Raw genomic sequence first — 14,964 nt, forward strand, 5'->3', positions numbered from 1 at the left:
TTTGTTATGGATAATCCATGGCTAGCACAGAAGTCCAGTAACAAACGACCACTCGGGTTCAGATCAGGGAGGCCGTTCCTCCCCACCACGCCTCTCCAGGTGTCTCCATCGTTGCCCACGTGGGCGTTGAAGTCACCCAGCAGAAGTACGGAGTCCCTTACTGGAGCCCCATACAGGACTCCATTCAGGGTCTCCAAGAAGGCCGAGTACTCTGAACTGCTGTTTGGTGCATACGCACAAACAACAGTCAGAGTTTTCCCCCCTACAACCCTTAGGCGCAGGGAGGCGACCCTCTCGTCTACCGGGGTAAACTCCAACACCGCGGCGCTCAGCCGGGGATTTATGAGTATCCCCACACCCGCCCGGCGCCTCACGCCCTTGGCAACTCCGGAGAAGAATAAAGTCCAACCCTTATCCAAGAGTACGGTACCAGAGCTGAGACTGTGCGTGGAGGTAAGCCCCTACAGATCTAACTGATAGCGCTCCACCTCCCTCACAAGCTCCGGTTCCTTTCCCCACAGCGAGGTGACGTTCCACGTCCACAGAGCCAGCTTCTGCCGCCCGGGTCTGGTCCGTCGAGACCCCTGACCTTCGCTGCCACCCATGTGGCTGCGCACCCGACCCCAACGGGTCTTCCCAAAGGTGGTGGGCCCATGAGATGAAGAGAGGGGGGGTGCCACGTAGTTTGTTCGGGCTATGCCCGACCGGGCTCCGTGGCAAACCCGGCCACCAGACGCTCGCCATCGAGCCCTCCGTCTGGGCCTAGCTCCAGACGGGGGCCCCGGGCTTCCTCCGGGCTGGGTCCCATCTCCTCTTTTATCGATATTCATTGAGGGTTTTTTCAAAAGAAAAGGTGAATATGAGAAAAAAATTGAGAGAAGTCAGGGTCTGAAACCAAGTTTAAAATAATGGGTTTAGATTTAATCTGATGATTCACTGAGCATTAGAAATCACTTCATCATCAGATTCTGGATTTGTGTTAGATGTGTTGAATCCACACAATTCCTCAGGGACTGATTTAACTTTTTTTAGTTACAGTAACAGTGATTTCACAACATAATGCAGATTCAATCGTCATATGATTAAAGTGTGATAAAAATCTCCTGTTTGGTCCAACATCTGATTTCAGTTTTTTACTTATGGCAAGGAGTTTATGTTTTCACCTGGGTCCATTTGTTTGCTTGTTGGTTTGTTTTTGACCAAAATTAGAACAAAAAAAAACGTCAGAGAAGAACTCATAAACTTTTCGTTCAGATCCATTTGAGGGGTTGGATCCAGGAGTATTTTTTTACTTTTTTGCTAACAGATAAATGGGGCCTTTTTTTAAAAACATTGACATTTGACATTTTGATGGCACATTCATGAAATGGATATTGATGAGTGTTGGTGATTTAGTGAATTCAAAAGGGGCATAATGGCAATAAGGGGACTGCTTGGCCTTGGTGGAGGTGTGTGCTCTACTAAATTCTAGTTATTAAGTGCACTTTTTCACCTTTCTTCTTATGTTGGATGAATTCCACAACTATTGAGCCAAATATTCACAGCTAATTTTAATAAATGAATTCACTGAAGCTCTGACTGTGCAGAGCATGTGAGGTTCATCAACTGTTCAGTCTAGCTCTTTTTCTGAGTCTATGGTCTAGTTCCAACTAGTCTGCCAATAGTTAAGGATCGACTACTATATCAACTCCTCATATTTTCCAATTTATATTCATTTTTTTGTACAAAGCTAAAATTCCATATTTTCATTTTGTTACTGTATATCTTATCACTGGACCATCAATTTAGAAAAAAGGAAAAAGACCCAGCAAACAAAAAACTGTGAACAGGCAAAGAATCCCAGACCAGGTTATCCTATGAACTCTCAGTAGGGATGACTTAAGTGATTCGTGGACCTGAACCAGCTGACGATTTTAATTATCAGTGTTGCGTTCAGATAATCACAGCCCCTCTACACTTCTCTTCCACAGATTCCCAATGGTTCCCTGAACGGCGTTGTCGACCAGTTTGCCTTCCCCATCATTCCTGATGGGACCATCGACCTTTCCCAGAACACCGGGCTATAGAGACGTCGGCCCCGCACTGATAGATGAGCATCCATCAGTGTCTCAGAGAGAAATATGGCGACGCCTGCGAGCTAGTTCTGGCAGGCAACTCGAGCTGCGCGGCGCCAATCACGTGACATACATCACGTGACATACACCACGTGACATACATCATGTGACATACCTCAATCTCCACAACCAGCTATAATACACACCCACCTTATCAGGTGGTCTATTTAACCAGAGAGACATTTCCCATCAGCCCCTCTTTCTCGCACTGCTGCTGCAGTATTGCTACCTGTTGCTTCAGCGTCTCAGTTGTTGACCAAGTGACCGTTGTTCCTCCGTGGGTCGTTGTCTCTCTCAATCCGTGATTCCTCCTCCGAAAAAGTTCGCATTATTTCCGTAATTTCGGCTCGGTCCTTTAAGATTCACTACGTGTGAAACGGACGTCAAGCGTCTGCACCACGACTCCCGCGGGCCTCTCAGCGCGCACCACATCTTGGAGGAGCTGCGCACCCGAAGCGTTTAATTCATCCGGTCTGAGCCACGAGTTAGTTTCAACTACTTCTTGACTGAAGGCGGTTCCGCGAGGCCGAACAAACGCCGGTGGCAGCGTCACTGACGGCAGCTTCGCTGACGGATTCTTCCCGGGACATCTCTGCTCTACCAACTTCTCCCTCACCGCGGGATGTTGTCCCTCGGAGGCAGAGGAAGCGCGCCTGGATCCGCTGGGGCTTTCATCCTGTCTCCTCTGCTGAATGAAGTCTGCACTGAACGTTATGAATGAAACAATTCAGTCTCGAATCACACGCCATCTTCCCTGCACGTGATGTAAACAACGTTACCGGCTTGTGCTATAGTACTTCCTGGTACGTCACTCCAGCAGGATTATGGGAGTTGTAGTCCAATCTCCAGCCATGGGTTTGAAGCTCCTGTCTCCTGACAACAGTACCTTTCCCAAAGGTATCAAATGCTGCAGGTAAAATGTTTTGTTATTCCTGAAAATTCAATTATATAATATAATATATATGTGGGTAGAGTGGTCTTCCTCCAACCAAAGGTTGGGGTTCAATCTTGTGCAAGATACTGAACCCTCAAATGGGCCCTCATAGATGTTGAATGCAATAATTGTAAATAACTTGTATATATGACTTTCTTATGACTTCTGGCATGCGATGATTTCGCAACGGACGTGCCATGTGCTATATTTGTCCCATTGCACATGCCCGAGTTTCAGGGATAGGAAGGGAGCGAGATGGCTCACTCCTCAGCTACTTCCATCAGCACCTCCGGTAAAACAAAGTTTATTACAGCTGCGCGAATAACACGCGCTATGAGGTAACTAACGAATGATCGAATATTAAATTCACGGGCAACTATTTTGTCTTCGGATTGTCGACTACAATCTGGTGCACTTTGAGGAAGTAAATATGTCAGAATCTACTGTTGGTGGTCATAATCTACTTGTGGTGTGAGAAACAGTTCATAGACACACTGAGCAGTACCCGGGTTTTCCTTTCCGCATATTAACGTCTTGGCGATGTCCGTCTCGGGAAACCTTCTTTGAAAATTTCTGAACATCTTTCATTGGATGTGAGAGAGTGGTGGTTTACTGTTGTGTCAAGACACCACAACACTTCTGTGCGCAGCGTTGTCGTAAGGCCTGCATGATTATGGCCAAAATCATAATTACGATTATTTAGATCAATATTAATATCATGATTATTAATACATCTTAGGAACAACATCTTTTTTTTTATATAGCGTTTTTATGTTTAAATGCACAAGAACACTGCTTTCACTCCCATGTTGTGCTACATTCCAGCTAATGTACACATCTTTCATTAGGTCCTGGGCAATCGACTCTCCTGTCGGTTCTTATGGGAAAAATGACGTCTGTAAGCATCGACTCTTCATTGCAAATTACAATCGATGCAGTGAATTGTCAGGGACATGTACGGCTCCATTGTTGTGCTTGATCATTGCTCACAGTATTTATGGGACACCTGTCTTTGGCCAAATGAAATGCGATCGCATCCGTTATTCCAGTGTGTCTTCGGGAATGGGGATGGATACGCTATATGTTGACGTTGGACATGGACGGAGATTCAGGGAGGTAATGTTAGCTTTGGCCTTGATGCACTTGTTGTACTATGGTTTGTGGGTTGTTTTTTTCAGGTGGTTAAACAAGGTAGTTGTATTGCTATGCGGCGCAAACACAACTCTAAACGCACTCTGGCATGATTTGTTCTTGGTTATCATCACTTGCCCTAAATTCCAAAACTACCAAACAATGGATGATATCCTTTTCGAAGGACTTGCTCCTCGCCTTCTGCTCCTGATAATTGATTTACCTTTCACACGACACCGTGACTGGCTACTCTCTGTCTCTACTCTTCTAAGAAATACCGGAACTGGCTGCAGACAAAACGTTTGTTCTGGTTACCGCTGCATGGTGCGTGCATGACAACTCCCATCTTGTTCTCCCTCTGGTGGTTAGCGTATGTTAGTCGAAAAAGCGCTTGTAGCAAATCACGCATTTTAAATGTCAATATTGCTGACGATCATGCAATTCGATTAATTGTGCAGCCCTAGTTTTTGTGGCTCCCATTGTCACTCTGAGGTCTGTAGAAGTTGAAGCAGAGGGAAAAAAAATAAATTGTTGCATTTCAGGTGGTTTGCTGGACTTAGAGTGTTCAATTCTGGGGTATAGGTTGCCACGTGCCAAGTTCACAATATATTCTCCTACAGCCAGGGCAGTTGGGGGGAACCTCACCAGGTAGTATATATTCTCTCGCGACAATGTGCCTACAGCGAATGACCACACCACAGGGGTGCATGGTAAGCATCACAGTTTCACAGGTAGCATATTCTCCTGCAGGCATGCGCCTATGAAGAATGCCTGCAGTGGCAGTGGCATGGCACACATAACAGGCTCACTAGGTAGCATATTCTCCAGCAGGCATGCGCCTATGGAGAATGCCACACCGCAGTGGCATGGAACACATAACAGGCTCACTAGGTAGCATATTCTCCAGCAGGCATGCGCCTATGGAGAATGCCACACCGCAGTGGCATGGAACACATAACAGGCTCACTAGGTAGCATATTCTCCTGCAGGCATGCGCCTATGGAGAATGCCACACCGCAGTGGCATGGAACACATAACAGGCTCACTAGGTAGCATATTCTCCAGCAGGCATGCGCCTATGGAGAATGCCACACCGCAGTGGCATGGAACACATAACAGGCTCACTAGGTAGCATATTCTCCAGCAGGCATGCGCCTATGGAGAATGCCACACCGCAGTGGCATGGAACACATAACAGGCTCACTAGGTAGCATATTCTCCAGCAGGCATGCGCCTATGGAGAATAGCCACACCGCAGTGGCATGGAACACATAACAGGCTCACTAGGTAGCATATTCTCCTGCAGGCATGTGCCTATGGAGAATGCCACACTGCAGTGGCATGGAACACATAACAGGCTCACTAGGTAGCATATTCTCCTGCAGGCATGGGCCTATGGAGAATAGCCACACTGCAGTGGCATGGAACACATAACAGGCTCACTAGGTAGCATATTCTCCTGCAGGCATGGGCCTATGGAGAATAGCCACACTGCAGTGGCATGGAACACATAACAGGCTCACTAGGTAGCATATTCTCCTTCAGGCATGGGCCTATGGAGAATAGCCACACCGCAGTGGCATGGAACACATAACAGGCTCACTAGGTAGCATATTCTCCTGCAGGCATGGGCCTATGGAGAATAGCCACACTGCAGTGGCATGGAACACATAACAGGCTCACTAGGTAGCATATTCTCCTGCAGGCATGGGCCTATGGAGAATAGCCACACTGCAGTGGCATGGAACACATAACAGGCTCATTAGGTAGCATTTTCTCTGGCAGGCATGCGCCTATTGAGAATGGCCACACCGCGGCGGTGTATGACACACACATAGCAGATACCGATTCATCCGTCAGGCTCCAAATCTGTGCAGTGTTGGGGGGCTACAGTGTTAGCTCATCACTCCCATCATTCCTGTGTTAGCATATGGGGAGTGATTAAGTTGGAGCCTAGACGCCAAACACAAACCTGTTCTACTATGAATAATAAATATCGTAATAAATAAGATAAATAATCAAACGTAAGTTGTCTGACTGAAATGGAGCGAAGCCAGCGAGCTAGTTCTGGCAGGCAACTCGAGCTGCGCTGCTTCAGTCATGTGCCATACATCAGGTGACATAAATCATGTGACATATATCAGGTGACATACTTCACTTGCATGCTGCTACAATAGAAAGCTATGAATCCTCAATGATGACAGTCTTACCTAACATTTACCTTGGCTTTATATTTCCTTATTACGGAATTGTTGTCAAGGTGAGTCAGAGTATACGATAACGGAAGCAGTATAATAGGAAATCTGACAAGGACGCTTATTTTAATCCTCTACATGACCTTATCCTCTCTAGTATTAGAAGAACACATGTTCACAACAAGTCTGATAGATCTTGTCGAGACTTCTGAATTATCATTGCTAAGAATAATACTGCTTTCTGTTCTTTCTGCTCTATGATCAAACGCTTGCATCCCTCTTCAACCCATCTGACGACACCCTTGCCTACCAACAATGGTCGAAAATGCATGACGAGATCTCCTCAAAGCTTCGCCATCCCTGCCAGAGCTGAGGCCTAACACCTGGATGCTGTCCCCGCACTCACTAAGATGTTGCACCACTATGACTGCAACACTCCATCATCAATGCTACTCATGCTATGTTGGACACCACAAGAAGGAATATTGACTCTCAAACATCATCTGCAGCCTTGATGTTTTAATGTGTAATCTCCGCTGCATAAATCCTTTGTTGCATGTCAGATCTCGGGATCCATCACGTATCCGCGTCCGGGGTAGTCACAGGCATGTTTCGGCGCGCCTTTATCCCCTCAAATGGTGACGATACAATGCGAACGATGCCAAGGGATTCATTGCACCCTTGCCATGGCATACATCTGTTCCTGTCCATCCTGGGAGAGGGATCCCTCACATGTGGCTCTCTCTGAGGTTTCTACTTTTTCCCCTGTTTATGGGGGTTTTTTGGTAGTTTTTCCTTACTCTTGTCGAGGGTTAAGGACAGGATGTCGCATTTGTTAAGCCCGATGAAACGAATCATGTTTTGGATATTGGCGATACAAACAAACATGTGAATGAATAATTTGTATGTGTTTTGCAGACTGATTATTTTATTGCATTTCAGGTGGTTTGCTGGGCTTAAAGGTGAAATTCCGGTGCATATGTTGCCATGTGCCAAGTTCACTATATTCCCGTATAGGGAACCTCACCAGGTAGTATATTCCCCCGCAGACAATTTGGCTACAGCGAATGACCACGCCACGGCGGTGAATGGCACACATAACAGTTCACTAGGTAGCATATTCTCCTGCAGGCAATGCGCCTAGGGAGAATGGCCACACCGCGGCGGTGAATGGCTCACATAACAGGTTCACTAGTTAGCATATTTTCCTGCAGGCTAATGCCCCTACGGAGAATGGCCACACCGCGGCGGTGAATGGCGCACACATAGCAGATACCGATCCGTACGTCAGGCTCCGACTATGTGCAGTTTTGGGGGGTTACAAGTATTTGCTCATCACTCCCATCATTCCTGTGTAATCATATAGGGGAGTGATTAAGTTGGAGCCTAGACGCCAAACACTAAATCTGTTGTAATAAATATATTACATGATCAAACGTGAGTTGTCTGACAGAAATATGGCGACGCCTGCGAGCTAGTTCTGGCAGGCAACTCGAGCTGCGCGGCGCCAATCACGTGACATACATCACGTGACATACACCACGTGACATACATCATGTGACATACCTCAATCTCCACAACCAGCTATAATACACACCCACCTTATCAGGTGGTCTATTTAACCAGAGAGACATTTCCCATCAGCCCCTCTTTCTCGCACTGCTGCTGCAGTATTGCTACCTGTTGCTTCAGTCCCTCCACCACCCCAGCATCCACCTGTAGGCCCAGCATCCACCTGTAGGCTCCAAACGGGGGGTTACAAGTATTTGCTCATCACTCCCATCATTCCTGTGTAATCATATAGGGGAGTGATTAAGTTGGAGCCTAGACGCCAAACACTAAATCTGTTGTAATAAATATATTACATGATCAAACGTGAGTTGTCTGACAGAACTTCTGAGATCATTCCTTCACTGAGAGGAAGAGATGACTGCTGGATCTGCTGTGGCTCACCAATTAATATGGACCTTCTCATTTCAATCTAAGAAAACCTCTGCTGCACCACGGTGTTGTTCTCATCATGTAAGTGTCCCATCGAATATTGACCTGACCAATAATTAGCTGTTTTACATAAATCCGGGATGCAGCAGAAGTGTCCCGTCAGCAGAGATGAAGCACGAACCAATGGTTTTATTTTATAAGTTAATCTATCAGAAGCAGATCTGTGATTGAGGTGCTGTGTCACCGTGTCAAACCCAGGGCTGCAGGACTTGTTTTGGTGAAACATGTGCAGCTGGGAAAGCGAGAACTGTTCTTGATTGGTTGAACTGGATCTTCCATCAACACGCTACAGGCTGGAAGTGAGAGGGGAGGAAAACGCCACCTGTTCAACTGATGAGTCAGAAATAGACTTTGGTGGTTGGAGGATGGAGAATGATATCATCTCATCTCCATCATATATAACTTCTTGTATCTAGTCTGCCTGAAGAAATGATTTGTGCGCATTTACAAATCAACAGATGGTATAGGAAACTGAAACCGTTCTAACTGAGTCGTACAAAGACGACCATGAAAGGAAAAACTACAGCTCCCATGAAAATGAACTGCAGATGTGACAGTACTCACAGTAAACGCTACATTCATGAATAACACAAGTTACTCACAAAGTGCTGCGCTGTGGCTCCACAGTCTGCTGAATTGTGAAAGTTTGTCGTTTATTACAAGCCACTAAAACAGAATAAATATAAGAATTATATAAGCTATGGTCCTTAAAAAAACAAAACATCAGAACAGAGTGTCTGAAGTCCTGGTTGCACTTTGGCTCTCTAGAAATCAGAGGAGATTCAATTCTTGTTCTTTGCTGCACTTTGCCTTCAGCACTTTGTCTCATTGAACACATGCAGTACTTAGTATTTACTTCCAGCTCTATATTGTGCTCAAGCTTTAGTTTTGTCCACCAGTTATAAGATGCTCTGGCCAAATGAGTAAAATGTAACGTAAATGATATCATGAATCCCCTTTTGTAGCTTTAAAAGCCAAGAAAATGTTATTTGCATTAATGTTGTGTGTTGTTTTTTCCCTCCAAAGAGATTATTTGGATTTTGCTCAGCCATGAAATGAAAGAGTGCAATGTGGAAAAATGAATCTTTACCCAAAGCTGACACAGCTTTGTTGGGAGCAATTGTAACAGTCTGAGAGTTACAGTTCTATGTAGACTCGTATTATCTGGCAATTAAAAAAAACGATTATTTAACTTTGTATTGAACAAGTATGTAAGAAACAAAACACACACGATGCTGTGTGAAAATATTGTGGAAGTCATTTCACGAGATCATTTCTTGTTACTTCCCTGAATCCTGTTGTTAAGGTTTTAATAAGACCACCCGCTGAGCAATAACAGGTTTATGACACTATCACCTAGTTGTAAGAAGGTGTAAGGACATTTAGAAGTGTTTATGAACTAAGGCATTTGTCAACATCAATAATAATCCCATGTTTAAACAGATGTTGATATTAATAATACTATTAAACAGATATTTTTTGTTATTGATAAGAAAGTAAAAACAGCAATTATCATATTAGATGATATATATGACAGATGAGGCAAATCTTTCAGTGTTTTATAGGACCACTGATCCTGGGATTTTGAGGTCACTCCTGAAAACAATATTAGAGATTGTTTAACAAACCTGATGAGGTCATATCAGCTGATTGTATTTCATTTTTAACACAAACATGTTTTTATGTAAATATTTTGCAGTCAGCAGAATAAACATGTTAGTGCTCCCAGGAATATTTTTCAAAACCATTGCAATTTGTCAATACTCACTGCAATAAGTTGATATATATGGATTTCTATAGATTAATGATATATGTGAATACATAAAATACTTATTATTTAATATTCATTAAAAACATACGGGCATATTTAATCATAATAACTGTTATTTTGCCGTTCAGCTTTATATTTATTCAGTATCCAGTCACAGCTGCTTCAGAGGATGAGTTATATAATCTGTAAAAATGTCTTAGTGACATAAAAACATGTGTTATAGTGTATTATAAACATGTACAACATTTTGGGAAAGTTAAAATAAAGTGTTATCTTAGAAACACTTCATTTAACCTCCAGTGAAGTCTTCATAAGCAGCCTATATTCACCAGATTATACACAAAATTTTTGTTCCCATTATTGATTGCAATTATAGAATTAATTTAAACATAATTAGAGGCATGCCAGCATGTTGAGCTGCACAGTTAATTCCCAACCTTTAACTGAGAAAGTGGAATAAACAAATGAAAAAAGAACTCAAAGTCCACTTGAGCTTCCAGTCGGATCACAACGCTTACAACAGGAGATGGAGTTTCCTCAGAGAGAGTAAGGAAATGTGTTTTTAAATAAATGAATGAAACAGTTAATAATTATTCATAGAAAATTTGAGGACATATTTTATAATATATAAATACCACTGTGTTATACTATATTTTAACCAGTTACAGATGCTTCACACAAATAACATTACAAGAAACAGCTACATTGTATTGTCAATTTAAAGCATTTATTCGTTTTTTTACAAATGCCAGACACTGAAAGAAAGAAGTGATTGTCCAAGACAACCTGTTAGACTTTATACTTTCTGTTGGATTCTTGGCACTTTTGTAATGTTTTCGTCTGGCATTTTTATTTTGGAGATGTGGGAGAGAGACGGCAGATCGAGTGCTAACTGTGAACAGATTGAAATTAGGCAGCGTGACTCAGAACTGTAAAAAGCTATTGTATAATTTCACCTAAAAAATCCTGTATCAGCTGAATCAACATGGGCATGTGGTTTTGTTTTGTCAAGTCCTGTTGATAAAGTAAATATGCACCTGAATACATTTTGTTGTACTTGTAGAAGACTATTATTGCCATATTGTTCTGTGTCTGGATAATTAACGGTAATGTTACCCTCTGTATTCTTTGTGTGCAAAATATAACCACTGGGGACAAGTGTCATTTATTTTTGTCATTAAAGAATTGTAACCCCTCGGCCGGTCTTGGGTGTTATTCCCTGTGCTGCACCTGGAGCGTTACCTCTGGAGGGGTTTCGCATGAGGACACGGTGTGATTGTTTTTCAAACTGGGTCATCTGGCGACCTCAGAAAGGAAAAGGTGTCAGGTTCAACCCGGCGAGGACCAGCCCGAGTTCCAGCTGGTATTGTTATCTATGGAGTATCTGTGGGCATGATGTCACATGTAATGTTTGTGTTCCCGACGTCCTGCTCCTCTGAGATACCATGTGTTCCCACAAGACATTAAGTAAAGCTCCAGCAGCCTCCCTCCTCTGTCTGCCCTGACGCAGCGTGCTCCCCTCGCTCTCTCCAGTGTCTGCTTTGGGCACAACGGCCTCTTTATTGGATATAAAATCTTAAAAACAGAAAGAGCTGACTGGTCTTTGAATTTCTAACAAGAGTCTACAGTCATGCTCGCAGCTCTATGGGGGTGCACTGTATGCTGTGGTCACATTACATCATTAAATTTGTATTCACGAGCAGCCGAGAGGAGAAAACTTCCACGTAAGCCACTGACTTGTACTTCAGAGTCGCAGGTTATGACCAAAAACGAGACGCAAGACAACAAGGGAGGGACCAAATATCTGCGAAGGTGCAGAAAGACTTGGAATTTCAGGCAGAAGAACCACAAAGACATGAAAAACAACTAGAAACGTTGCACAACATCATGTCCGGTTTTCAAAAAAAATAAAGTAAAAGCAAAACCATCACAAAGAGTTGCAGAACTATTTTTTTGAAAGACGCATAAAGACCTGAACCAGCATGGCGTCTTGGTTTGTGGTTCTCTTGTATGGTTATTTGGAAAATAGGGGTAGGGGAACAACTTACATTTCTGATACCAGGGGTCTATTGTGTGGGATTTGTAATTCTGGTACTACACTCTTATTCCAACTCCTTTATTCCTATTATCTCACTTTTATTGCAACAACTATTGATGTAGTTTCTCAAATATGACGGCGTCTGATCTACTGAGCTACATGGCTTTCATAGTGCTGCCATCCTAGCCAGTAGCCAATCAGATTCACCTTTAGCCTTAGCGTACCCTCTGGTTTGGCTTGTTACATTATAGCGATTAAATGGCTGAAACACCTGACGACGCCAAGATACAGTTGAAGACTCTGATTTTTAGTCCGACAGAGTTCAGAAGGGAACCGTCTTATTGGCCACTTTATCACAATATTACGAAAAGATAAATCATCAACAGTATCTGGATCAGCACTACATTTCACTTGTTATTATGATTCTTCACAATGATTTTTTTTTTTTTCATAAAGATTTCTGCATTGTTCGTTGAGAAATTCTCAAACGTTTTGCCCCCTAGTCTCACAATGTAAAATTACTTGAAAAAAAAAGATGATTGATTTTCTTCTTCTCCATTGGCCCATAGTCGTCAATAAGTTTAAATAAAATCTGATCAGTATTTTCTGCATAAACAGAAAAGTAAGCATTGAAAACATGAAAAAAATGGTTCAAATGAGTGAGCTATTATTATTAGCTATTATTAGTGTGTTACCATGTTCACTGTCCGAAAGATGAACCTCTGGTATTGTTGCATTTACACTGTGGCTGTTGTTCAAAGATATTCATATAGGAATTCATAGAAATACTCCTGTAACCAGTTCATCTCACTTTACTACTCAAATAGGCCTTGGTGTGGCTGTGTCTTTATATGGACAGGTACAATTTCATTTTGTCAGGTTGTTTATATTTATATGGACTATTTTTTTTACCAATAGACTAAAAACATAGAATAGTATTTTGATATTTTGATTAAAATAGTAGACAAATGTTTACCTACTATTGCTTTTTACAACCATTTGTGTATCTTTCTGGTCATTTAATGTCTCTTTCTAACCATTTGCATGTGTTTTTGTGGACATTTTGCTTCTTTCTGCTCATTTTGCACCTCTGTGATCATTTGTGTGAATCTCTCTGGTCTCTATGTGATCGTTTGCATGTCTCTTTGTGGACATTTCCAATCTTTTTGGTCATTTTGCATCTCTGGGATAATTTGTCTGCCTCTTTGTTGTCGTCTTGAGCTGTGGCACCCTGACTCCTTGGGCCCCTGGACCTATTGTCAGGTAGGTCCCTTCAGTCCATTCATTCTGCTCTTAATTTATTTTTTAATATTGGTTGTTTTGAATGTACTGTGTATATACCGATTCTGATGACTATAGATTTCCTTCCAAGTTAAGTTGTTGAATACTAACTTATAATCCTTCATGTGGGCTGTAGACACTGACTCTACTTTTACTTTTGGAACCCAAGTGCTTCTGGTCTCAAACACATTAGGAGTGGTTTCTAATTGAGCAATCACTTAATTCTATACTACACCATTATTTTACTTTTGGAACATTTGCTTGAGACCTGCATTTTAGCTTCTTTTTTTTTTTAAAAGGCCATCTACATCCTGTGCCGAAATCCAAGCTGTCCCCGAAGAAAAGGCTCCCTGGTCTGTCTGAATGAGGGATTAAACACAAGGGGAAATAATGTAACCCAATATCACAATCAACCAGACCCAACATGACGCTCTCACGCGAGGAATCCGATGCTCTATTAGGAGCAACAAGAAAGAGAGGAAGACGGACTGGGAGGGAGGGAGGGAGGGAGGGAGGGAAGGTAGGAGGAAGCAGCTCTAAAAACAAATGACTGCTCTGGGAGTTGGCTCATGAAAGTTAGTGAGAGGGGAAATAAATGGCTATGATATTAATGAACCTTTGTATGAACTTCCTGTCATTTTGAGTCCGGTGTATGAATATTATCTCGGAGTATGTCTCCATTGAGACCAGTAAATCTTTGTGCAGGCAAAACATGTTGAGGTTTTAGGAATATTTACTGTTTATTCACAGTAAGAGATACACAGTATCTGAATCCTTTCCAGACCATTTGAACATTTACGTACATTAACTTTAAGTAAAAGTTTGATTGAGTATTTCCATTACTACTACTATTACATTATTGCATTTCAATGGGAAATGTTGTACCTTTTGCTTTACAAATACTGCACTTTATGTATATCTGTGTTAATTTGACTGTGATTTGCTGGTAACTTTTTGGATTCAGATTTATGAACACTTGTACATAGCGGTGTCTAGTTTGATTTAGTCTGTAAAGTGCTATAGGAATAAAGTTAATTATCATTAGCACCACCTGAAGCCCTGTTTTCATATTGGAGGTGTGCACTCCTGTGCCTGAAACCAGGCAGTAACTAGAATGCACTGCACAGTAAACAGGTAAACAGAGTTTTTCACTGTTAAGACAGTTGCCAGGCTGAATAGCCTAGACTGAAAACTAAAACATGTGTTAATGCATCTATTTTGTCTAATTGATAACAATATATCCCTCAAATGGGAAATTGGACAGCAGACGCTTTTATCAAAATTGTACCTATAGTACTTTAGCGCTTTAAGGATTTTTTTACTTGTTATTGTATGTATCTACTTTGTTGTATTGGTAATTTTATTTTAGTAAAGATTAAGAATACTTCCTCAACCTGTAGCACTGACTGTAGCACATACATTGTTACTTTGGCTCCACCATGTGGCAGAGAGTTCTCCTACAGGTAATATTAATCTTATATTAATATAAGATTAATTAT

General features: G+C 42.3%; 1 protein-coding gene across 1 annotated transcript in view; it reads left to right on the forward strand.

Moving 5' to 3' along the window:
* The window catches only part of LOC133975253 (aryl hydrocarbon receptor-like), a 33,794-nt gene extending 22,450 nt beyond the window's left edge, over window positions 1-11,344 (forward strand). The window contains exon 11 of the mRNA XM_062413161.1: window positions 1,971-11,344. Coding sequence (XP_062269145.1) covers window positions 1,971-2,066 — 96 coding nt within the window. The 3' untranslated portion in view covers window positions 2,067-11,344. The remainder of the gene's footprint in view (window positions 1-1,970) is intronic.
* Window positions 11,345-14,964: the final 3,620 nt, after the last annotated feature.

Source organism: Platichthys flesus, chromosome 19 (genome assembly GCF_949316205.1).
Source record: "Platichthys flesus chromosome 19, fPlaFle2.1, whole genome shotgun sequence".
NCBI classification, from domain to species: domain Eukaryota; kingdom Metazoa; phylum Chordata; class Actinopteri; order Pleuronectiformes; family Pleuronectidae; genus Platichthys; species Platichthys flesus.